The 26,075-nt window shown below is 34.7% G+C and overlaps 1 protein-coding gene, 1 long non-coding RNA gene and 1 pseudogene across 2 annotated transcripts; all 3 read left to right on the plus strand.

The window, feature by feature from the left end:
* The first annotated feature begins 2,907 nt into the window (after nucleotides 1-2,907).
* LOC115949758 lies at nucleotides 2,908-6,085 on the plus strand (annotated as a pseudogene).
* Nucleotides 6,086-18,746: 12,661 nt separating this feature from the next.
* Nucleotides 18,747-19,540, plus strand: LOC115949759 (UDP-glycosyltransferase 75C1-like). Its single transcript, XM_031067043.1, has 2 exons — nucleotides 18,747-18,992; nucleotides 19,097-19,540. Exons 1-2 carry the CDS (start codon nucleotides 18,747-18,749, stop codon nucleotides 19,538-19,540), a joined length of 690 nt encoding a protein of 229 aa, XP_030922903.1.
* Nucleotides 19,541-21,081: 1,541 nt separating this feature from the next.
* On the plus strand, nucleotides 21,082-24,599 carry LOC115950897. Its single transcript, XR_004083148.1, has 8 exons — nucleotides 21,082-21,227; nucleotides 21,308-21,484; nucleotides 21,561-21,819; nucleotides 22,426-22,561; nucleotides 22,858-22,915; nucleotides 23,266-23,518; nucleotides 23,633-23,792; nucleotides 23,941-24,599. It is a non-coding gene; the product is annotated as an uncharacterized LOC115950897 (long non-coding RNA).
* The last annotated feature ends 1,476 nt before the right edge of the window (nucleotides 24,600-26,075 follow it).

Below are 26,075 nucleotides of genomic sequence, written 5' to 3' on the forward strand. Positions count from 1 at the left end.
GTTTGCTGATGTGAAGCATCATAATAAGCTACAAGACTTGAGTGCCCATAAAATTGCTAATAAGAGTGTATGTTTGCTGATGAAATAAAAGAGTAATTATAGAAAGTGATTCCAAGACATGTATAGATTCCCTCTCATCTACTAAGGACAGTAATTCTTGGGGACTATATCATTTTGTAGAGGCTATCTACGTGGTATGTTCCTTGCTAGTTTCAGTTTCTTTTAGTTGGATTTATGATGAGGCAAATATGGCTGCTCATAAATTAGCTATAGGGAGGTTGTCTTTTTTGTTTCCTTGTAATTTGCTTTCTATTGAGTAACATTTTCAGTTCTTTATAAATAAAAAATGTTTGTTTTACATCCATAATTTTGTATATTAAAACGTGTAATTTTTTGCATTAATTCTGTGTATTAATATAAAATAGTAGAGATAAACAAGTGTAACAAGATATTTTGTATGCACGGTTGATTTATGTTTTTTTGCCTTTGTCTTATCTTGTCTTTCTTTATTGTTGCTAGGTTGGCAAATCAACTAAACAGTATGGAAAATATATAATTATGGTTTGGTTTGTCCAGTAGCTATATGCTTATTACGTCTTCTAAGCATTTGTGGACCTCACATTGTGTAATATAAAATTGGTCGATAGCAATTAGCAAATTACATCTTAATGAAATTTCTTGTACTTCACTATCTAAAACTAAGCAAAACCTGTTTCTATCCCAAAAATTAAAAAAAATTATAATAATAAAAGATTAAGCAAATCCTACTTGTGATTTTTTTAATGGCAATTGTCACTTTTAAGTTTGAACATACTAATACATAAAAAAGTTTCTGATGGTTGAATAAAAGATCTAGAGTTCAATTTCTACCTACACCGAAAACCGATTAATGTCTTGGTCTAATGATAAAAAATATAATTACCAAAAGCGGATGGTTGAAACTCTATAAAAATAATTTTTTTTTTTAAAAGTGCAAATGCAAATAAACAACTGAAGCCAGTAACACACAAGTGTGTTTTATATGTTGTATGGACAAAGGTCATTTGTTCATATTTGTATGGCAAAAGAAAGAGAAAATAATTACTTGCATATTATTGTTTTATATGCCGTATGTACAAAGGTCATTAGTTCATATTTGTATAGAATAAGAAAGAGGAAGATAACTACTTGCATAGGTTTATTGCTGGTTTTTTTCCTCTCTCTCTCTCTATAGATTTTTGGGGTATGAACTATGAAGAGTTTATATGTGTGAAACTTCCTCTCTCTCTTCAATTTTTTTTTTCCTTTTATTGTTAATCAACTTCTTTTTTACAAATTCAGGAAAAAAAAAATAACAATAACAATAAACTCCGTTTTAACAAAAACATCCACAGTCCACAGACCATCAGAAATTCAAGACATATCGCACTAGAGAAATTTAAGCTTGCTAAGTTCCACTATTTTCTTTAGTATAGAACTCACCAAGAATATCATCCTTTGTGGATAAATAATGATAGTCAGAAAAAATTCCAACAACAAAAATCCATGGGCATCTCATAAATTAGCCTTTTCTTCCCTTTCTGCTGAGCATGGAGGCATTCATAGCTCATTTGTCAAATGTTTTGTTGTGAAATAGATGTCATATTTAGTAATGCTATAGTTTTTTGTTTCACAATTTACAAATTAATAAGTTGTATTTGAATCCAGCAAAAAAAAAAAAAAATTGTGATTGATGAATAATAAATACCTACTCACAACTCATATTAAGTACCAATTACCTCATATTATCTCAATAATTAATTGTAGAAAAAATAATTAATAGCAACTAATTAATGACCATACATATATGGAATGCCTTGACACGCAGAAAGATTCATTTGCTATGCGAACAGGTTTAAGTTGGCTTATTCACAATGCCAAGTAAAACACGATAGGTGAAGAAACCCATTTTGTTTTGATATTGGGGCTATTACGTACCAACTACCATATCAGATTTGGTTCTTGCTTTTGAATTTTCTTAGGAGTTTATCTTTATCTTAGCGATTGATTGTTATCTAATATTTCAAGTATTTGTTATTTATTGGGATAACAATTGCCTTTATCCTTATCAGATTAGTAGGCTAGATTGTAGGAATTGTTTCTATCGTTTAGGTGTTGGGTTTGTTTTTACGTTCAGTTGTAAGCCTATATAAGGCCTATTATGATTAATAAAGGTGTATGAGAATATTTTAGTAAAAACCAAGCTTTGCTTGTTAAGGAGGTCTCGGTTATCCCTCGAAGTATAACCATAAATTTCCTCTTGTCTATTGTTTATTTCTGAAAATCCTTAGATCTAACCATAGCCCCTTGAGGGAAAAGAGGATTTGCACGCGGCCGTGGAGGGGGTCATATCAAATTGGTATTAGAGCAGGTTATGGTTGAGGATCATGTGGACAAATTGGAGGGTGAGGTTAACAACCTACTTCCATGGTTTCAGAACAACAGAAGATGATGAAGGAGATACAGGGAATGCTTGCTACAATGCATACTCGTTTTGACAACCTTTAGAGTAATCATAGCAGTGAGAATTCTCACAAGCATGGTGAGGGGGAAAGGTCTTCAAGTAGATTCAACTTTGGACCATCCGGCTCACATAGTGCTGTCATTCCAAGGGTGACAAAACTAGATTTCCCTCGCTTCAACGAAAATGAAGATCCAATTAGGTGAATCTGCCATGCAGAGCAATTTTTTGAATTCCAAAATATTGCTGAGGAAGAAAAAATTTCATTGGCTGCTTACCATTTAGAGGGGGAAGCATAATTATGGTATCCATTACTAAAGGAAGAAGAGAAAGTGATCGCTTGGCCTCTCCTCAAAGAAGGCTTGTACACACGTTATGGCCCAACAGAGTTTGATGACTTCTTTGGTGATCTAACGAAGCTTAAGCAAATGGGATATGTGAGAGAGTATCATAGCCAATTTGAAAGATTGCTTAGCAAAGTAGGAAAATTACCACTGGCACAACAAGTGGGTTGCTTCATTAGTGGCCTTAAAGAACATCTACAAATTGATGTTCAAGCCCTCAAACCAGCTTCCTTATCTGCTGCAGTGGGCTTAGCTCGCCTCTATGAAGCCAAGTCCCAAATTCAACATCAACAACCTCCATCTAAAGAAAATGAAGAGCCTTTGCCTCTATCTCTTAGCAAAGTGAGTCCTACTACTAAGACTATCAAGAAACTTAAACTTATTGAACTCAAAGAAAGGCAAGACAAGGGCTTGTGCTTTAATTGTGATGAGAAATTTGCACCACGACATCAATGTAAGAAGCTATTTTTTATTGAGGTGGGTTGGCCGGATGAGCATGGAGAAGGATCCCTTGAGGACAAGGGATGATTTTAAGGGAGTGTTACGTACTAGCTGCCACATCAGATTTGGTTCTTGCTTTTGAATTTGCTTAGGAGTTTATCTTTATCTTAGCTATTGATTGTTATCTAATATTTCAAGTATTTGTTATTTATTGGGATAACAACTACCTTTATCCTTATCAGATTAGTAGGCTAGATTGTAGGAATTGTTTCTATCGTTTAGGTGTTGGATTTGTTTTTACGTTCAGTTGTAAGCCTATATAAGGCCTATTATGATTAATAAAGAGGTATGAGAATATTTTAGTAAAAATCAAGTTTTGCTTGTTAAGGAGGTCTCAGTTATCCCTCAAAGTATAGCCACACATTTCCTCTTGTCTACTATTTATTTATGAAAATCCTTAGATCTAACCATAGCCCCTCGAGGGAAAAGAGGATTTGCACGTGGCCATGGAGGGGGTCATATCAAGGGCCCACATAGAAACTAGTGCTGTAGATTCATCCACAAGAAACAAGTTGGACAAATCATATATTCATATTGCGTGCATAATGAATTGGATTGTTTTTGTTAGACCAACTTAAACCCTTAAGCCAATAGTCCTTGTCGTCTCTAAACTTATTTAATGAAAACAACGAGAAGAAGAAATTGCAAATCACAAAGTACCACTTCTCCAAATTGTCACCACAAACGTCATTAAGAGCAACCACATCAATTCTTGCAAAGTCTTACAAAATACAAAAAGTAGCTTATTTTACACATTTTGACCAAAAAGGACCCACATAAGTGATGTGTAAAATTGTGATAAATGCACAAGTGCTACAATAACTGTGCATATATTCATGGTTACAGTAACTCTTTTATACATTATTTTAGTATTATTTCTCTCCCTTCACATTCTCTCTTCCATTTACTCTCTCTCTCTTCAACTCATAAAAATATTATTTATATAAAATATAGTGTATAATAGATGAACTAATGTGGGTGTTTTGTAAAAATGATAGTGTAAAATAGAAAAAAGTAGGTTTTTTGTGTAAAATAGATAGAATCTTTTAGAATAGTTGATGTGGTTGCTCTTACACCATTCCTTCTATTTTGAGTAATTCTAGTACTATATAAAATGTCACAAATTTTGCCACAATTAGCTAACATGGAAAACTGTAATCGACTGTCTATCACTTTCAAATAAATTCACTACTCACAGTTTGTCACATAGATAATTGTAGCAAAAGTTCTTATTTTAGTTGTGCTCCTAAAATTTTTCGCTCCATTTTTTAAGCCTTTCCCATCCTCACATGTACTAGTCCTTCTATATATATCTCAATGATTCCAAGCACAAAACATCTACTTTGTTTTTACTTTAGAATATTCACAACCCATATCAAAGTATCAAATAATTTTGGCAAAGCAGCAGCAAAGCCACTTTGTCATCGTCACATATCCCGCGCAGGGCCATATAAACCCTGCCATCCAATTCGCCGAATGCCTTATTCGCTTGGGTGTGAATGTCACCTTCTTCACCACCGTTGGCGCCCACCGTCGATGCATGATCAAAAGCCCTCCTCCTGACAGCTTGTTGTTCTCCACCTTCTCTGACGGCTATGATGACGAAGTTGTACCTATGGACGATGCTGAAAAACAATGGGATCAACTCAAGTGCAACGGCTTCGAAGCTCTCATTGACCTCATTGTCTCCACTGCCAATAAACAGTACATAGTCTACACAATGCTTCTACCTTGGGTTGTTGCCGTGGCTTGTGAGCTTCATCTTCCTTCTGCCCCTCTTTGGATTCATCCTGTAATGTTTTTGGACATATACTACTACTATTACAATGGTTTTGCCAATGTTATTGGGAATGACAGCGAAGGTTCGATACAATTACGGGGTTTGCCATTATTACTTGCTACTTGTGACCTTCCCTCTTTCTTGCTTGCTTCAAACCCATATGCTTTTGTACACCCTAAATTCCAAGCCCAACTTGAAGCGCTTGAAAAAGAGAGCAATCCTAGAGTTCTTGTTAATACCTTTGATGAACTAGAGCCTGAGGCTTTAAAAGCGCTCGAAAAACATAATTTGGTTGCAGTTGGACCGCTAGTTCCATATGCTATTTTGGATGGAAGAGATCTGTCTAATGGCTCCAAAAATTACATCAAATGGCTCAACTTGAAGTCCAAATCATTAGTCATTTACGTTTCATTTGGAAGCTTATTGGTGTTAAAAAAGCAACAAATGGAGGAAATTGCATGCGGATTGTTGGATTTTGGGAGGCCCTTCTTGTGGGTCATAAAAGCTAAGGAAAATGGAGAAGAAGAGAAGTTGAGTTGTGGAGAAGAATCGGAACAAATGGGAATGATAGTGCCATGGTGTTCCCAAGTGGAGGTTTTGTCACATCCTTCACTAGGATGCTTTGTGACACATTGTGGGTGGAATTCAACTTTGAAGAGTTTGGTTTTAGGGGTGCCAATGGTAGCATTTCCATAGTGGTTTGATCAAGGGACGAATGCGAAGCTAATTGAAGATGTGTGGAAGACAGGAGTGAGGGTGACAATGAATAAGGATGGGATTGTTGAAGGTGATGAGATTAAGAGATGCTTGGAATTGGTTGTGGGAGATGGAGAAAGAAGGGAAGCAAGTAAAAGGAACGCCAAGAAATGGAAGGAGTTGGCTATGAAGGCTGCCAACGAAGTTGGTTCTTCTTCCTATAACAATCTCAAAGCTTTTGTGGATGGGATTGATGAAGTTAATGTTGTTGTTAAAAGAGTGTAGGTTTGATGATGTTAAGTGATGATGCCAAGATCGTCAGTCGAGATGATCGTCCAATAGGATTGCTGACCAAGATCATCTAAAAGCCTTGCAAGAACAAATGAAAAGAGGGAACACTAGTGTGGTGCCTACCACAGAGCCTCCGATGGTTAAGTCAAATAATTGAGAGAGGAAGGAGAGTTTGGATACCAAAATATTAGAGTTTCTGTATTAGAATTTCGTACCCTTTAGGTCTTGAGATACTTGTATATATACCTACTTCCTTTCCTAGCCGTTGGAGGTGCTCTAATGGTGGTTTAAATGTGGTATTTGTAACACTTCTTGAGGTGTTAATGAGAGGATCTTCGTCTCTCGAACGGTAAGGAGAGTTATTGCAGTTGTGTAACGTATTGCCATTATTTATGAACTAGTGGCCCTTCCTTCGTCCAATGGATTTGGATAAAGATGGAGATTGATGGAATGGTTCCTTCATCCATTGGCTCCTCTCCTAGACGAGAAGGTTGCCCAAGGGAGTTGTGTCAAGTCCATCATGAAGCATCATAATAAGCTACAAGACTAAGTGCCCATAACATTGCTAATGAGATTGTATGTTTGCTGATGAAATAAAAGGGTAATTATAGAAACTGATTCTAACACATGTATAGATTCCTTCTCATCTACTAAGGACAGTATTCCTTGGGGACTAAATCATTTTGTAGAGGCTATCTATGTGGCATGTTCCTCGCCAGAGTCAATTTCTTTTAGTTGAAGTTATCGTGAGACAAATATGGTTGCTCATAAATGAGCTATAAAGAGGTTGTCTTTTTTGTTTCCTTGTAATTTGCTTTATATTGAATAACATTTTTAGCTTTTCAAAAAAAAAAAGTGTTTGTTTTTACATCCATACTTTCGTATATTAAAATGTGTAATTTTTGCATTAATTGTGTGTGTGAGGGATTTCACAATTTGCTCCAATACCAATAGGCTTGATCTGCGATCGAATGCTATAAAAGATTTGTACCCCCTCATCCTTCACCAATTAGTCGTTGGATGGATCGATAAGGCACGCGGTCCGACAATGTGTATTAATATAAAATAGGAGAGATAAACAAGTGTAACAAGATATTTTGTATGCACAGTTTATTTATGTTTTTTTGCTTGTTATCTTGTCTTTCTTTATTGTTGCTAGGTTGGCAAATCAGCTCAGCAATTTGGAAAATATATAATTATGGTTTGGTTTGTCCAGTAGCTATATGCTTATTACGTCTTCTAAACATTTGTGGATCACATTCTATAATATAAAATTGGTCAATAGCAACTAGCAAATTACATCTTAATGAAATTTCTTGTACTTCACTATCTAAAACTAAGCAAACCTGTTTCTATCCCAAAAATTAAAAAATTACAATAATAAAAAATTAATCAAATCCTACTTGTGATTTTTTTTTAATGGAAAATGTCACTTCCAAGTTTGAACATACTAATACATAAGAAAGTTTCTAATAGTTAAATAAAAGATTTGAAGTTTAATTTCTGCCTACACCAAAAACCAAGTAGTGCCTTGGTCTGATAATAAATACTGCAATTATCAAAAGTGGACAGTTGAAACTCTATAAAAATAAATTTTTTTTTTTAAAAGTGCTAATGCAAATAAACAACTGAAGCCAGTAACACACACAAGCGTGTTTCATATATTGTATGCACAAAGGTCATTCATTCACCTTTGTATGGAAAAAGAAAGAGAAGATAATTACTTGCATATTATTGTTTTACTAGTGTTTAACCCGCGCAATGCGCGGGATCATTTTACATATTAATGATCTTTGCATCCAGCATATACTTAGTTCTCATACTTCTACTACATACATTCGAATCTAAATAATTTAGTATATTTAACCATATAGTATCCAATATCCCCTAAAAAATTTAAACATTACTCTCTTCAATTCACATCACGTATGTACTTCCATTCTCCAATAGACCATTCTTCAAAGCAATTAAAACTTTACTTACTTTGACATCATAACTTACTTAGAAATAAGGGGAAACAAATAATAACAATTTATTAAAGTGGAAATCATTTATCCAAATGAGTTGGTATAACATCATTGTCTAAACATTTGGGACTAATCTTCAAAGTTGAGTCAGTACATTGAGGAGGATATTCATCAAGGGTTTGTTGAAAATAATATTGGTGTAAATGCTCTTTTCGTCCCTACATTTTGGGGTCATTTCTATTTTGGTCCCTACATTTCTATTTTACCATTTTTAGTCTCTAATCCAATTAACGCTTGTTATTTTAGTTCTTTCTGTCACTCAACTAACAGAAAAAGCTGATGTGGCAAATGGAGTGCACTGTTGACACAATAAATGCTGACGTGGCGAATAAAATAATAATAAAAAAATTATTTATTATTTAATAAATGCCAAGTCAGCATAAAATAATAATAATAAAAATATTTTTTTCATTTTTTTTCTAAATTCTTTTAAAATAAAATAAGATAATTAAATTAAAAAAATTTATTTCTTTCATTATTTTTTTCTGAAGAACATGTTCATGTTCCTTGGGTTCATCCCCATAAATTTTCTTGAGAAACAAACACACAAAGAAACCCAAAAAATTCAGCTCAAAAAAGAAATCATAAGCTCAAAAAAGAAATTCAGTCCTCATTTTCAATCCCAGCAAAATCATCAAATCCCTAGGCCATAAGCCCAAAAAGTTCAAAACTAGAAAATCATCAAATCCTAGAAGCCAAAACCCACACTTCTTCAATCACCAAACTCACATTGAAACCCAGAACTCGACCAGGACAACTTCGTCACCGCAGAACCCATAACCTAGCAACCACTTCAACAACTTCATCCTCTCGCACACCATCTCCGCCACCGCAGGCTTCACCTCCACTAGATTCTCCACCGTCGTGAGCGTGCTATACACCGCAGCCATCTCATCGGGATCGAAATCCATCTCATTGGGATCGGAAGCCATCTCATCGAGATCGAGATGGTGGGTGCTGGGTTCGACTAGGTTTGTTGGGATTTGGCCTTTCTCTTCGGCTTTGATCGATGATCGTTGGTGGGTTTGACTGGGTTTGATCGGATCTAGATTTAGAGAAAGAGATGGCTTCTCCGCCTCTATCACGTAAAGCGAAGCCGAAACGATCGGCGAAAACCCCTCAGTCCTCGTCGTGTTCGAGGCCTGCCGTCGCGAGCTTCACACCACTCCGTCTCCTTAGTTTCTCGGCCTTAGGAATTAGCGCAGTCTTTGGTCCAATTCTGGTTACGGCTCTGATGTCATTATTGGTCTTCTTGATACCGAAATCTGGCAAGAGCGGCGTAGCTTTTTCGATAGGAATCTCAGAGCTTGCTGGTGGGTGTTGGGTTCGACTGGGTTCGTTGGTTGGGATTGCAAGGTTTGTTGTTGTTGTTGGTCTGATTGATGCTCTTTGATTTGGTGATTTTTTTTTCTTTTTTTTTTTCTTTCTGTAGGTTTGATGTTCATGTTCTTTGATGTTCATGCTCTTTGACTCTGGGTTTGCTCTTTGGTTCTAGGTTTGATGTCGTTGCTAGGTTTATTTCTTGATTTAAGAAGAACATTGAAGAACAAGTTCTTATGTTCTTAGATCTGTAATTTTTTGTTTTTAATTTTTTTATTTAATTAAAATTAATTTAGATGTTGATGTGGCATTTTTTAATATCAAAATAGATTTTTTTAATTATTATTTTAATGTGCCGTTAGCTACGTTAGCTTTTTCTGTTAGTTGAGTGACGGAAAAGACTAAAATAACAAGCGTTAATTGGATTAGGGACTAAAAGTGGTAAAATAGAAATGTAGGGACCAAAATAGAAATGACCCCAAAATGTAAGGACGAAAAGAGCATTTACGCCAATAATATTATGATAGGACATTTGTTCTTAATCTTTGAGGGCCTATTTCTAATAAGCCACCTAAAAATTAAGCGAATCCAAAATATCACGGTAAGAAATAGTTATAGCACCGAATTTGTTAGGAGTTTGATGAAACCTAACACAAAAAATGAACACAATGATTACAAAATGGCAAGATAATAGGCATGTAATTTAGATAATATATAAGCCATCAAGAAATTATATTAAAAGGCAACCTTTATAAAGAATAGTCCATTTCGACTCATCTCTATTCAGTATTAATAGTATTATTACAAACTCATATAATGTGTCCTCTCCTGTAATTCCAATTCACATGAAAATTACTCTAGGTATTGTAAATTCTATTGCAATTTTGTTACAAACCGATTTGGAAGTTGAATTATGATGCCAAACATAAACGGTCGGCAAGTCCACATCAATTCACAGCAGAAATGTACTTAATGTCTAATAGTATAGATCGTTGTGAATTAAGTTCAATGCATAATTAACCTTTATTCCTCACTAAAACAACCACAATAAACAGGACCCAAAAAGATCTAACCTTGGCAACTGAATCCAATACAATTGACATAAAAAAGTGTAGATAACATTAGATATCCATGCCCATCATTGTAAATTCAGTTCAATATATAATTAATCAAACACCCATTAACCATTATTCCTCACATAAACAAACCCAATAAAATACCAAAAAAAAAAAAAAACCACATTTATAAAATTTATATCTAGACTATGGCTTGCATAGTACACTCTGCAATGGAGTGCTCTATGGTTTTGGCTTTCAATAGTCCACCCTTTACTAATCTCACTAACAATCTGCAAAGGTCATTTTATTTTTAAAGCATTTACTAATTTGTTCCAAGCAAGAACCTACAAAAATGATACACAAAAACAAACTAACCTAAGTAAAAAAATTTACAAACCACATAAAAGCTTGAAACACACAAATCTAAAACTTACATGACAATTTCAAACGCCATATTTGCTATTCCAAGGAACCACAGTGAATCACACCAAAGTAAAACTTAAATGACAATATTAGTTAGAGCCTTTAAGGTATGTATCATAATTTGTGTGAGTGTATGAAGGAGAATATAAAAAGTTAAAATAAAAGAAATATCTCTTATTGTTTCTGTAGATTAAACCCAATTTATCACCACTTAGCCCCATTCCCCCCCTTTTCTCTTTTGGGTATTACGAAAAGTATTGGAAAATTTTAGCTCACAAACATTCTCATAAACTAAACATAATTTCACAAATGATGATTTAAAAAATAGAATATTATTCAGGAATTCCTTATATTACCTAATTGTGCTAAGTGCTAACATATCCTAGATTGTACAATAACTCAAAACAATATATTAAAGCAATCACAATATAATGCACACACAATGAACATGATAAATCAACTCTAAGATTTGTGAAATCACCCAACAAGAAAAACTCACGGATTTGTGTAAAATCAAGTCTTGATAGTCACAAATTTACAATCAATATTGTGGTATCCAAAACCATTGTCACTGTCCCATATGCTAACACATTCAAAATAGTAAGAGCTTCTGTGTCCACATGGTCTTTTCTGCATTAAGTAACATGGTCTTTCATTTTTCATCCTCTCATAACTAACACGATTTAAAATAATGAAAATCTTCTTCAATTTTCATCCAATTATGACTGCTAAGCTTTAATAAATGATTTTATAAATTATTCAAAGGATTAATTAACAAGCAAATATTTTCTACATTAGATACCATATCCATATGCTGGACTTAAATTTAGAAATACCCTTTCCCTTAGTAGATCTTATTTATACAATTAAAATATAATTACTTCAAATTCGTTAGACTACAAAGTACAAAGAGGCCAAACACAAATATGAATAAGGATTTCCTAAACTCTACACCACAAAACGCAATACCACTTCCAAAATGACAATAAAAAGTGACATGCCAGTTAGGAATGAAAAAAATAAAAAAAAAATAAAAAAAAACTGATTTATCTCTTTTAATATGTACATGTGTCAGAATTCTAAGCGTGGTTTTCTCCTAACTTGGCAGCACCTCCTCCTATTACCTATGCTATGCATGGGGTACCCTTTTATTCAAAGAAGCCATCTCTAGATAGATGCTAAGATTTGAAAATATTTGACCCAATACACTAACATATTCCATAAAGTTTCAATTCCTATGAAAATCAAATACCTTTATCTAAAATCTAAAATTCCCAGGAAGAGAGAGAGAAAGGATAGATACAGCTAGTTTATGGTATATTAATAAACATCCAATTCCATGCAAACCAAGAAAAGAAGACATACTGGACTTCAACCAAAAGGTTCTCTCCATTACACTAAGCAGGAAAAGAAATGATAAAAAACAGCTATTCACATGTTTTTAATCATGACATATTTAGTAATCATGTGCCTTGTGTAAATGATTTAATGAATAATACAATTTAATAGATGTAGGTGGTCATCTAAATCGCTATGTAATGTAATTGATTGGCAGAGATTCCTTCAAAGAAATTTGGTAGAAAAGTTGTCCAAGAAAGAAGGCAGCATATTCTAGCAAATACAATTGCAAAGAGAGCACCAGAACAGATGAAAAGCTTTGCAGTTCTCCACTATTGAGAAACTGAAGCACCACTTCAAAAACCAACAAAAGATTTTTAATTTCTCAAAGCTTTTCTAATCAATCTAATGAATCACAAAGTCAAGCAAAAAACAAAAGTTAGCATCTTGTTATATTTTAATAATTTTCCTCGCACTTTTAATAGCAATTGAGAGACTACAAATGCCTACTTTTGGATCAGCACAGCATCAATGTAAGAAAAGGGAAAATGGAAAGTTTGAAGGGAGGATTTTTAGGCTTGTCATGATTCTTCTCATAGCAATTAGTTTTTAAATGATCAAATGTGTTAGTCCAACTCAAAGACAACATAACTTCAAGTTAAATAATATGATGGTAATTTTATTACCAATAAGAACTACCTTAAACATTAAGAACTTCCAAACAAACTCAATGGTATTGGACATCCTTCGAAATGACCACATCCTTCAAATGACTTATATTTATTATTTAAGAAAACTTGCTAATAAAGTTATTATGATTTATGAAACCACTAGCAATTATGATAGCATCACACAATAAATTTTAAAATTTCAATAATAATTGATAGAAATGATCATCAAAAAAAAAAAAAGAAGCCTATTCGGACAAATTCTAGCAAGGGAATTCCATAGTTGGCTTGAGTTTCGATCGTCCATCTAAAACATACATGGGAAGAAAAATACAAATTTTCTCCCATTTCCATTGAAAAATCAATACATAAAAATTAAAAAAAGAGGGTTAAAAAATTGAACAAATCTAACCTAGATTCTTCAATTGAGATATGATTCCAATATCTTCAATCACCTATCCCGATGATTGCTAACCCTTTTGAAGCAATGGACAAACAAACACTACCTGTTCCTTTATGCAGCCAAACTCTCTGCATAAAGCCAATTTTTCAACAAATCCATTAGAAACAAATCCATATCAAGAAAATCATATAATATGAATAATCCAAACAGGAAATAAGCCAAAGAACCATATCTGGGAGGTACCAAAACTTTACCACAACAAAACCAAATAATTTTATTCCCCTCTCAATTAATTAAAATAAAGTCTAAGATTTCTAAGTTAAAATTTATTTTCTACCCCTCATTTTCTCAAAACCTAATAGACGAAAACCCCATCATAGGGCCGTATTTATTTCCTAATAAAAGAAAGCCCCATCACAACCAATCAAAAACCATATCTAAAAACTCGAAACTTTTAATTTTCCCATACTTTCTCAGCAATCAGCACCCAAACAAAAAACAAACAGATACACAGAGATAGAGAGAGCAATAACTTAGTACAATCATCGAACACTTTCCGAAGAAGAACTTCATAATTGGAGGGCAACTTCAATTCCCAGAATCAAAGACCCAGAAAAAAAAAAAATGAACGCAGATATTAGAAAACAAGGAAAGGCTTAGTGATTTCTATAATCCAAAAAAGGAAAAAAAATATCAAAAAATTGAGAAAACAAACATTTTCATGGAGAACCCAAAAACCCAGAGCAAAAAGGAATCAAAACCAAGATGAAAAGCCAAAACTAAAATCAATTGTTTTTTTTTTTTTTTTATAATTTCTGTAAGTTATAAAAAGAAAAAAAAAAAGAAAAAGAAAAAACCTATCCTATCAAAGATTTTTTTTTTTTTTTTTAAATTTCATACCTAAATGTTATAAAAAAAAAAATTCATACCTAAATCTAAAAGGGGGAAAGAATGTACCGGCGCCAGTTCTGATAATCTGATAGTGGCAACGACATTCACGAACACTATCTCTGTATCCCTCTAAATTCTCAATCATTATGCGTTTTAAAAACCTGAAACAAAAACAAGTCAAATCTAAAATTATCCAATAGGAAAACTTAAATAAAAGTAACGTTTCATAGCCAAATCTTAAAAAAATTTACCAGTGTTGATGGGCCATAGATTTTTCTTTCTATGTGCTTGTGGTTTCGGTGGTCTGATTTTGCCTCTTTCTCTATTTCTTTCTTCGTGCCTCAGGCCTCATCGCCTCTCTCCATTTCTATCTTTGTGTAAATCGTATCTCTCTTGGCACCATACAAACTCTTCGAATCCTCACCGTACTTCGCATCGAAATCAACAACGGTTACAGAAGGCTGATCGGAAGCCTCTCATCAGTTGGTTCTTCCTCTTCTTCCACTTCGAGGCGATCTAGTGGGCATGACAGCATTAGTAGTAGTGTCATCGTCTAGGGTTTGTTTAGGGTTTTCTTCTGTAGCAGTAGTAGGGTTGAGGTTGAGTTGGTCTGATGAATCGGTGGCCATTGTGTGAGAGAATCAGAGATTGTGTGAGAATGGCACCTTTGATCGCTTACTTCTTTCTCATCTAAGTTTTGGATTTTGATTTTGGGGGAAGGAGATGGTTTTGATTTTTGGGTTTTTGAGAAGACAGAGGAGTTATGGGTTTTAATTTCAGTTTTTAGAAGAGAATTAGGTTTTGTTTTGCAATAAATGGTGTTTTGGGTCTGCAAAATCATTTTTTGAAGCTTTTTGATTTCATTGCCTCACTTTTTCTCTGTTACTCTCCATGTCCTCATCGCTCCTCTCTATTTCTATCTTGGTACACATCTAATTTTAACCGGTTAATTTTTTGATATTTCTAATGAGAGGCTTTTAAACAGTGTGTAGCATTGCCAAACAATATAATGTATCGCTTTTTAAACTTAAACGTGTCTGAATTTTAGATAGATAATTATCCTATCTGTCAGCACCTCCTTAATTGTAGAAATCAACTTTCTCTCAGCTTCTGCTATAATATATAGTATATGATATGATATATGATATGATATGTTGTATGCACAAAGGTCCTCTGTTCATATTTGTATAGCATAAGAAAGAGGAAGATAATTACTTGCATAGGTTTATTGCTGGTTTTTTTCCTCTCTCTCTCTCTCCAGATTTTCGGAGTATGAACTATGAAGAGTTTATGTGTGTGAAACTTCCTCTCTTTCTCTTGATTTTTTTTTCCTTTTATTGTTAATCATCTTCATTTTTACAAATTCACAAAATGATAAAACTCCATTTTAATAAAAACAACCACAAACCATCAGAAATTCAAGACATATCACACTAGAGAAATTTAAGCTTGCTAAGTTCCACTATTTTCTTTAGTATAGAACTCACCAAGAATATTATCCTTTGTGGATAAATAATGCCAGTCACAAAAAATGCCAACAACAAAAATCCATGGGCATCTCATAAATTAGCCTTTTCTTCCCTTTCTACTGAGCATGGAGGCACTCACAACTCATTTGTCAAATGTTTTGTTGTGAAATAGATGTCATATTTAGTAATGCTATAATTTTTTGTTTCACAATTTACAAATTAATAAGTTGTATTTGAATCCAGCAAAAAAAAAAAAAAAAAATTGTGATGGATGAATAATAAATCCTTGCTCGGAACTCCTATTAAGTACCAATGACCTCATGTTATCTGAATTAGGAATGGCAATTTTTTCCCGCCCCGCTTAACCCGCCCCTCCCCACTTTGCCCCACGCTGGTTTTCCCCGCCCCGCAAAGGCGGTGGGGCGGGGATGGGGCAAGATTTTAGCCCCGCACCACAGGGCGGGGTGGGGATGGGTTTAGAATTTTTAGACCCACCCCGCCCCGCCCCTCCCTGTCCCCACCCCGCCTCGCCCCACGTTACTAAGGGCTGGGGATGGGTTTAGACTTTTTAGACCCACCCTGCCCCGCCCCGCCCCGCCCAGCCCAGCCCAGCGTTACTAAGGGTTATAATTGTAAATTTTTCATACCCTAAAACCCTACTATTTAAACAAACATATTAATATTAGCATATTTTATTCTACCCAATGTGATTCTCTGCCTTTATTTTGTTATATGTTATACTATAAGATTTTTATTTTATTTTATTTTATTTTTTTATGATTGTCTTGTTAAACACTTGGATATATTATTCAATTTTTTCTAAAAATTGATTTGATTTGATGAGATAAATTTAGTTCAAATTTCAAGTATATTTTTATTAATGAAATAGGTTTCATTAAAAAAATTGTACTAGTTGTAGGGCAAATTAACAAAAACTAGAGTTTTACGGGGTGGGGCAGGGCTTCGTGGGACCCCAAGGGGCGGGGATGTAGTGAGAAATTATTCCCCGTCATGCGGGGCAGGGCAGGAATGGGGCAAGACAAAACCATGCGGGGCGGGGATGAAGACCTCATCCTTCGGCCCCACCCTGCCCCATTGCCATCCCTAATCTCAATAATTATATAAAAAAAACTATAAAAAATTTCGAGTCAATGATAATTGTTGGGTCCCAAATAATACTATCACAAATATTAGCAATCCAAAATAGCAATCACACACAAGAACACAAATATTTACGTGGAAAACTCTTTTTCTTTGAAGGGAAAAGCCACGGGACAAACTCCAAAAAATTTCACTATTGTCAAATCAATTACAATAATTTTTGTGTATGCCTCACAGCTAAAGAAAAAAAAATCTCTCTTATTTTTCTTTGCTCTCACTCACACAAATTATCTTTCTTAAAGACGGCAATCATTTTTCTCTATTCTTCAATATGTGGAAATCTCTTTCTTTTTCTAATGCGGCTCCTTCAAAACCACATATAAAACCTTATTTAAATAACCCCACCCGCAAACCTATCCTAGTAGCACACAAATACTAAATCCACTTGAACTAGGAATACTAGCTAGCCACGGAATAATAATACAAGCTCATCTGTGGGCTTTTGCTTTGTAGGCTGGACCACTTGCTTTATGCATCGAACAATAATTGTAGAAAAAATAATTAATAGCAACTAATCAATGACCATACATAATGGAATGCCTTGACACCACCAACTTATAGTTAGAATCAGAGACTCATGGAAAGATTTAGTTGCTGCACGAATAGATTTAAGTTAGCTTATTCACAATGCCAAGTAAAACACAATAGGTGAAGAAACCCATTTTGTTTTGATATTGGGGCCACGCAGAAACTAGTGCTTTAGTTGCATCCACAAGAAACAAGTTGGCAAGGCGTAGCCAGGATATTTTGCTTGGGGGCCGAATTATATATTCCTATGTTAAATTTATAAATATATGGTATACAAAATGATCAAATTTAAAATATAATAATATTATTTCTAAACTCAAATTCATCTAAAACTAAAATTAAAATATAAAATTAGCTAGGGAATATATGAGCTGATGACGAAAAGATCAAATTTGTGAAGAAAAAAACTCATAAGTTTGTGTTGCCAATGCACAAAATATACAAAGGAAACATTGTACTTTTTTTTTGGGTAACAATATAGTGTACTTTTGGATTCAAGGAACACAATGCACTACACTTTTGTAAGCTTATAAAAAAGGACACATGGCATCTACGCATTTGTTGTGCTTTGATAAAAGTTTATACTTTATTTGGGTGGGGTTTACTTGATAAACTAACAGTAAGGCAAACTAATTAAATGGGTCATCCTTTGATTTTAAAAGAAAGAATAAGCAAAATGACATAGACTGGGATCTATGAAATTTTTGTGGGGGCCAATCATTACAATTTTAAAAGCCTAACCTATTTTTATATATTATTATAAAGGGATTTCAAACTTTTTCGGGCCACCATGCCCCCAACGTTACATTTGCCAAGTTGGACAGATCATATATTCATATTAAATGCATAAAGAATTGGATTGTTTTGGTCAGACCAACCTAAGCCCTTAAGCCAAAAGTCCTTGTCCTTTCTAAACTTAATTTAATGAAAACAAGAAGAACAAATTACAAATCACAAAGTCCCATCTTCTCCAAATCGTCACTGTAAATGTCATTAATACTCTTATGCAATCCCTTCTATTTTGAGTAATTCTAGTATTATACAAAATGTCACAAATTTTGCTACAATTATCTTATATAGAAAATTGTGATTAACTGTCTATCACTTTCAAATAAATCTACTACTCACAATTTTCCATGTAGACAATTGTGGCAAAAGTTCTGATTTAAGTTGTGCTCCTAATATTTTTTGCTCCATTTTTTGAGCCTTGCCCATCCTCACATGCACTGGTCCTTCTATATATATCTCACTGATCCCAATGCAAAACATCTATTCTGTTTTTACTTTAGAATATTCACAACCCATATCAAAGTATAAAATAATTATGGCAAAGCAATAGCAAAGCCACTTTGTCATCGTTGCATATCCCATGCAAGGCCATATAAACCCTGCCATCCAATTCTCTGAACGCCTCATTCACTTGGGAGTGCATGTCACCTTCTTCACCACCGTTGGTGCCCACCATCAATGCATGATCAAAAGCCCTCCTCCTGACGGCTTGTCGTTCTCCACCTTCTCTGACAGCTATGATGACAGAGTTGTACCTATGGACAACGCTGATAAACGATGGGATCAAATCAAACGTAATGGCTCCAAAGCTCTCACTAACCTCATTGTCTCCACCGCTAATAAACAATGCAAGTCCACACAATGCTTCTACCTTGGGTTGCTGATGTGGCTTATGAGCTTCATCTTCCTTTTGCCCTTCTTTGGATTTAGCTTGCAATGGTTTTGGACATATACTACTACTATTACAATGGTTTTGCCGATGTTATTGGGAACAACAGCGATGACCGGCCTTCCTATTCAATACAGTTACCGGGTCTGTCATTATTACTTGTTACTCATGACCTTCCCTCCTTCTTGCTTGCTTCAAACCCATATGCTCTTGTATACCCTAAATTCCAAGCCCAACTTGAAGCGCTTGAAAAGGAGAGCAATCCTAGAGTTCTAGTGAATACCTTTGATGCATTAAAGCCCAAGGCTTTAAAAGTGCTCGAAAAACTTAACTTGGTTTCAGTTGGACCGCTAGTTCCATATGCTATTTTGGATGGAAGAGATTGCTCCAAAAATTACATCAAATGGCTCAACTTGAACTCTGAATTAATGAAACTCGATTTCACCTCGTTAGTATGTTCCTTGTCAGTTCGATGGACGACATGAGATCCTGTATAGAAAAAAGCACCAAAAAGATAATGGCATCAGTTTGGGTCTTGCTAAGGACCCTCCAATGATGAAGTTAGTTTCAACTTATTTGAGAATCTCAATTTTGGTTTTTGTGTTTCAGTGTGTCCTTTTACCTGTCTTTCTTGGCTTTATATAGCATTAAACTGAGTTAATGCTCAGTCTAACGTTACTCTGTAGCTAGCAGATTTAATGCTCAATGATGGTCATTTAATCCCCATATTTTCTATCCATAACCGACCTTTAAGTGCACATTATTGGATGGGGATAACAGTCCTATGCCTATTTATCATTCGATCATTGAATGCCGTCTGGAATTAATGTGCTCACGCTCGTCTGTACTTTTACTCATTGTTGTTATAGATAGTTTGCAAGTTACAGACGACCATTCATATGATACTCGTCAGTTGCCCCCTTTATTCCTTTGTTGTCCTTTGCTTGGACGAGCAAGGGAATATGGAAAGTTTTTCTCGGGCGCATCATTTTATTCGTGCCCCGAGATTCTTGTCCCATCATATTTATTATGGGGCAACTTTTTCGTCAAATGAGTGCCACGTTTCTCTTCCGTGTTGGCTGCACATGTGTCTCTTCCTTGTGTTTCCCATGCACTGAGTTCGTTTGCTTTCTTAGGAAAAAAACTCCTCCTATTCTCCTTCTTCTTCATTGTTGAACTTGGAGGTTGAGAACAAAAGAAAGCTTCTACACTCTTTGTACGGTAAGACTTTCTTTACTTCTAGATTCCATTAAATGGTTGATTTTACTTTCATTAGGCGAGAGACACCTTCTATATCGTTCTTTTTTGCTAGTCTAGGAGTCTTTCTTGAGTTTTTTGGTGGGCATTGTCCTCAGGTTGGCTTGTTTTTGCCTTGAGATTGTGGAGCTTTCAAACCTATTTTGAAGAGTCTTTTTCCCTTGATTCGCCGTTCTTTGATTGCCTATCACCTCAAGATGACTGCCATAGAGTATGGGGATACTGATGTTAGGTCTAGCGAACTAGAAACCGGTCTGTCCTCAAGTAGCAAGTCTTCTGACAAGGATTTTGAGGTCGTGATGTCGAAGCCTTCATCGTCTTCAAAACCCCATTCTTCTTCAAAACCATCTTCTTCTTCATCTTCAATTCCGTTTCATGCTCTTTCTGAGTCCTGCTCCCTGGAACAAAGGCACCTGAAATCTATACAAAAAAGGTTCCAATTCCTTGTAAGGGTTGTCACAAGACTACCTTGTCCTAATGAAAAAGCTTGTTCCTTTGCCCATGGTGAGGTGAGTTTTTACAAAGCTACCTTTTCATTCTGCCTTCATTTTCTTGTTCATCCTTTTATCATGTAACTCCTTTTTGTTCTCAATGTTGCACCTGATCAACTCGTCCCTAACGCTTGGAGGATGATTATTGGATGTATGTCAATTTGGGTATTTGTCCATGATGGGGACATGATTACCTTAAATGATTTTCTTCACTTATACCGCTTAAAACCCTCTACACATTATGGGTATCTTGAACTTTTGCCTTGGAATAAGGAATCTAGGATTGTCCGTAACTTTCCTACTTCCTTTTGTTACTGGAAATCATGATACTTCTTTGTCTCTGGATCCGGATGGGAAACCATGATCGATGACCTGTGGGGTAAGGTCTTGTGGTTGCTAAGGAAATGGGAAATTCCCTCACTTGGTGCGTCTCTATATCTTTTCATTAAATCAGTTATTTTAACTTGTCATTCTCTGACCATTCCTTGTTGACATGTCTTGCAGTTTCTGATCATCCTACGTTAAAGGAGCGTTACCAAGGGCTAATTGAAGCTGCTCTCAAGTTTGCCCTCACCATTGACAACTTCGACGATCTCGTGGATCCTCATCATTTGTACGATTGTTGTTTTGGACCTGAACCTTCGGCATTTGTCTTAAAAAAGATCGCTCGTGAAGAGAAAAGTAGGTTTGACTTAGCTTACCTCTTTATTTCTCTCTTCTTTATAAGGGTTGAGTCTTCTAACCTTCCACTTTGTAGAAATGTCCACCTCGTACAGTAAGGATAAGTATGCTCGTGTGAAGAGTTTGAAGAACGAACCTTTATCGTTGCTCACTCCTAGATCATAGAAGCGTAAGTTGGAAGAGGGAAAGGACGAAACCCCTGCCCCCACGCCTTCTCTTGAGATGATGACCTTCTACAAAGAGAGATTACCTACTTTGAACAATAGTAATGCTGATAATATTAGAAACGACGATGTTCAAGTTGGTTTCAGCCAAATAGGTAATCAACATCGAAGGTGAGTAATTTTGAGATTTGTGTATATATTGCTGTTTGATTTCCTAGAAAGTGTAGGAAAAAGAAAAGGAATTTGACTTTTGAATAAAAGAAAAAAGTTGATAATTTGTGAATTAGTCTCAATATAGTTGTGGTGTTTTTTAGCTTAAAATTTGGATTAAAGTTGATGTTAGCCGAATAGATAATTGAAAGTGATTTTCAAAATAAATATTTGTTTCTCTGTTTTGTTGCTGAGGAAAGTGTAAGAAAAAGAAAAGAAATTTATGTTTTGGAATAGGAAAAAAAATGGAATGAAAGAAAATGAAAAACTAGACTTTTTAGTTTGTGAAATAGGCTCAGTAAGAGTTAAGTGATAGCGGCGTTCTTTTTTATTTATTTAGCTTAAAATTCAGATTGAAATTGGTTTAAAAAGAGTAGAGCCTCGAAGTTGAGTTTTTATTATATTTGTTTGTGTTTGGCTGCTGAGAAAGTGTAAGGTAAAAGAGAGAAATAGAGTGTTTTGTTTCTTTTGTTTTGTATTGAATTGAGTTCATTGTTGTTTGTATATATGATTTTGTTAGAATTGGGATTTTGAAATGAAATATTACCTTTGCCCAACTTTATATAGGAGTATTCGTAGAATAAGGAATGAATTAAATAGCCTTAGCTGGCAACCAAGGTCATTGCCGTGGCGGAGATCTTTTGGAGCCAGGATCTGTGTCTCTTGATGTTATTGCTGAAAGAAAACTTCAATGGCGTGCCAGGTACCTTATCTAAAATACAAATTATGAATATTATTTTGGCATTTGGGCTATGACATGTACATAGACTTACATATTAAGCAACGGTCTTGAATTTTTCTTGTTAACAGATCTGGTCATTTTTCTAATAGCTCCCACGGTTCTTGCTAATTTTGGCATTTGGCTTATGAACATACACACACACACAAAGCAACAGGCTTAAATTTTTCTTGTGTTTTTCCTTGTTCCTAAAGGCATTTATCTGATAGCTCTGATTGTTTTTGTGCTAATTTTGGCATTTGGGCTATGATTTTGTGCAGCATTTATAGCCGACGTTTGCGGGCTGTTTCTTCACCTTCCCAAAATTGCCGTGAGCAGGTATGATTACTTATTTCTCGCCTTTGAAGCATGGAGGATCATTGTTTTTGCATTATTCGGAACACAATTGTTATCACCAATTGAATAAACAGATTGCTTTGTTATCCATTCACGTTATTCTTTCTAGCATCCATAGCTCTACGAACCTTTTTTTTCCCTCTTCAATGGGTTGATTTATAATGCATTTATTAGTGTTTGATCTTGATGTGATGCCTGTTTGTAATGAAAGTCATTGTCAAAGGATCTGATTATCGATTAATACAAAACTATTTTATTGAATTATAATTACAATCTGAAAGAAGGGTTGAGTTTAACCTGATCTAATTCGTTTTTCATCTTTGAAATTTCAGAATGTATCAGGAAATATTGGTGCAAAGGAAAGAATAGTGCAAGGAATAGGACCATGGATTTGGAGGGAGCTACAGGCTATCCTTGGGGACCCAGATCCATCTGTTATTGTTCATGTAGCCTTCTCACTTTTCATTGCAAGCCTTGAAAACAATATTAGTGTCCATTCGGAACAGCTTAATGTTGAAGATGAATCCATTGCTCCTTTGCATCGTTTCTTGGATGACAGAACCAGTATATTTGGCATGAATTAAGGTACAGAATCTGCATACAATTGATAGCCTCAAAAGCTTCACTAATTTAGACAACCCAGAACACATTATGTTTGGGAATCTGTCAAAATAATTTGGCAAACTGTTGCATTTTCAGTTGGGAAAGAATTTTTGGCTGTCTGAACAAGAAATTTAGTTGATCACTATGTTGGCAAGCCTGGCATCCTTGCAATTTTGTGCAGCGTTAGTAAAAAGAGTTAGCAGCGGTCTACATTAGCACACTACTAGCAGTCTAGCACTCCACTACACTAATTGAGGTTAATTAGATTCCTACGTTTCATTCTTTTAATTATTTTTATAAAAATATTTTCCTTTACGCTGTATATGGATGGAGTGAATGAGCTTTGTCTTATTATATTGTCGTCTGTTGTGACTTTTTTTAACTATAAAAAACTTTCCTTTCAGATGTTTTGCAGAGAGTTCATTAAACATGGAGACATATGATGTGGTAGTTGAATATGAGTAGTTGGGTTGAGCACGGAAAAAGGCTTATCAGTTTGTCTTAATTATCAACAACCTTTTCCTTTATTTCACCTGATGATGCCATGTTGGAAACTTGAGGTACCCCTTCTTTCTAAACTTGCCTTCTGGTTTAAAGAAGTCGGTCTTCTCACCAAGGTTCCAGGAGCTGCTTTCATGTATATTACGTGAGGTAGCTTAGCTTGGCTACTGGAAGCAAAAATAATATATATATATATATATATATATATATGGAGTTGACATGGATTTAAGCCCAAATCATGCTTGTGATGAAGCATGGATAAAAGATTGCTGCGACAAGGGCTGATCTGATAATGAGACTGACATTTTTCTGTAAGAAGATGTTGGTTTGGGAGAGGTGCTGGTTTGCTTTGGGGCAGCCAAAGATTATTGACGCAATGGTTTTGAGCATTGAAGTGGCTTAGATATCTCAATTTCACAATTTTCCAAAGCCCCAAAGATTATCAAGGCAATAGTTTTGAGCCTTGAAGTGGCTTAGATCTTTGAATTTCATAATTTTTCAAAGCATCATCAAAATCGAAGGTGTTATGTTGTGTCGTAAATTAGTCATTTTTCAGAATTCAACAAAACCTTATGGTATTGTAGATTTAATTAATTTTTAACCCATGGTAGTTGTTTTTATTTTGCTGATAATTTATGTTGGTTTAAGATTTTAATGTGTACAAAAGGACTCCTAGCATTTGGCCTATCAACCAATATAAAAGCATTATTCTGCACATATACGCCAGGTTGTGCTTACATGTAACACAGGGTTTACTTTAATTCTTTTCATGCCCACATCACCTGATCTTTAATTTTGGAAGCAAGGAAATATAAATCAAATAGAATTGTTTCTCTTTTTCTTTTTCTTTTTTTTGATAATAAAATTGTTTCTCATTTGTAATCAGTAAACAAGAGATTTAAAATATCTTTCGTTTTGAGGTTCAGATTGGCCTGCTACTAATCTTTAACAATGTACAGTGGAGGATTTGAAGCCAATATACACTCCATGTATATCAATAAAACTGGTGTAAAACCAGGAACTATAGTGGCGTTTGTAAAACGCTGCTATAGACCCAATGTTTTATGATGCCACTATAAAGCCCCCTAAACGTTGCTATAGCCTATAGATATGCTTATAGTAGTGTTTTGGAAAACGCTGCTATAGGCAGCTTTTTTTGTAATGTGATCAAAATTTATATTGCAACTCATGGCGGGTGGATTGATGTTAAGTTTAGTACTTTATGTATTTTCTTATTTATTTTGGTGGTGTTGAAGTTGAGATTATGCCGTGTTCAGTTCTTTAGCGTGGTGAATCCAACAAAAATTGGTAGTCACATATTAGAAGTTCTTGTGGCCTTCTTGGACCTCTTTTTAAAGTGAATTCGCTTAGTTTTTATAAACTCAATATATGTTCCAACATGAATATATGGTCTGATGGAAATTAAATTGTACTAATTTTTAATAGAAATTGAATTTGAAAAATTGTTGGTATTGTCAAAGACTAATAATAACTGGGTTGATAATATTCTCATGAACTAGCTGGTTGTATCTAGAATACCCTCTAGTCAAGTATGAATATCATCTACTATTATAATTTATAAGTGTTTATGTAGAACATAAAATTATGTCCTTTGTAGCAAAACAAAAATATTGGGTTTTGTGCAGAGTATCAACTATGCAACAAAGAAATAGAAAACAAAATTTTAGCACCTCATGATCATGTTCTAATATATTTTGGTGGTGTTGAATTTGTATAATTTGGTTTAGTATGCAATATTATGTATTGGGTCAGCTTGAGTTTGTGATAATTTAGAGTGGTTAGATGCTAAATACCAAGTAGCTAAGAAAAGAAGAGATATATAAGAAGAGAGCAAAGCTTTGCAAGCATGGACAAGGTCCTATCAATATATAGATAAATAGATTCGCCTCCCTGTATTGGAAACTACAGATTGACATCAAGCTTTAGTAGAAAATTTTTGTTCTATGTGACATTAGTCATTTTCATAGTGGAAACATGTGCATATACATGCTTACATATTCAAACAGGGCCAGCCTAA

This window comes from Quercus lobata, chromosome 6 (genome assembly GCF_001633185.2).
Source record: "Quercus lobata isolate SW786 chromosome 6, ValleyOak3.0 Primary Assembly, whole genome shotgun sequence".
NCBI classification, from domain to species: domain Eukaryota; kingdom Viridiplantae; phylum Streptophyta; class Magnoliopsida; order Fagales; family Fagaceae; genus Quercus; species Quercus lobata.

What these genes read in the sequence shown, in the direction of transcription:
- LOC115949759 (XM_031067043.1), top strand. Translation starts at nt 18,747, where the DNA reads ATGCAAGGCCATATAAACCCTGCCATCCAATTCTCTGAACGCCTCATT. An exon ending in AAGCTCTCACTAACCTCATT is followed by an intron (nt 18,993 to 19,096) that starts GTCTCCACCGCT and finishes CTTTGGATTTAG; the next exon opens with CTTGCAATGGTTTTGGACAT.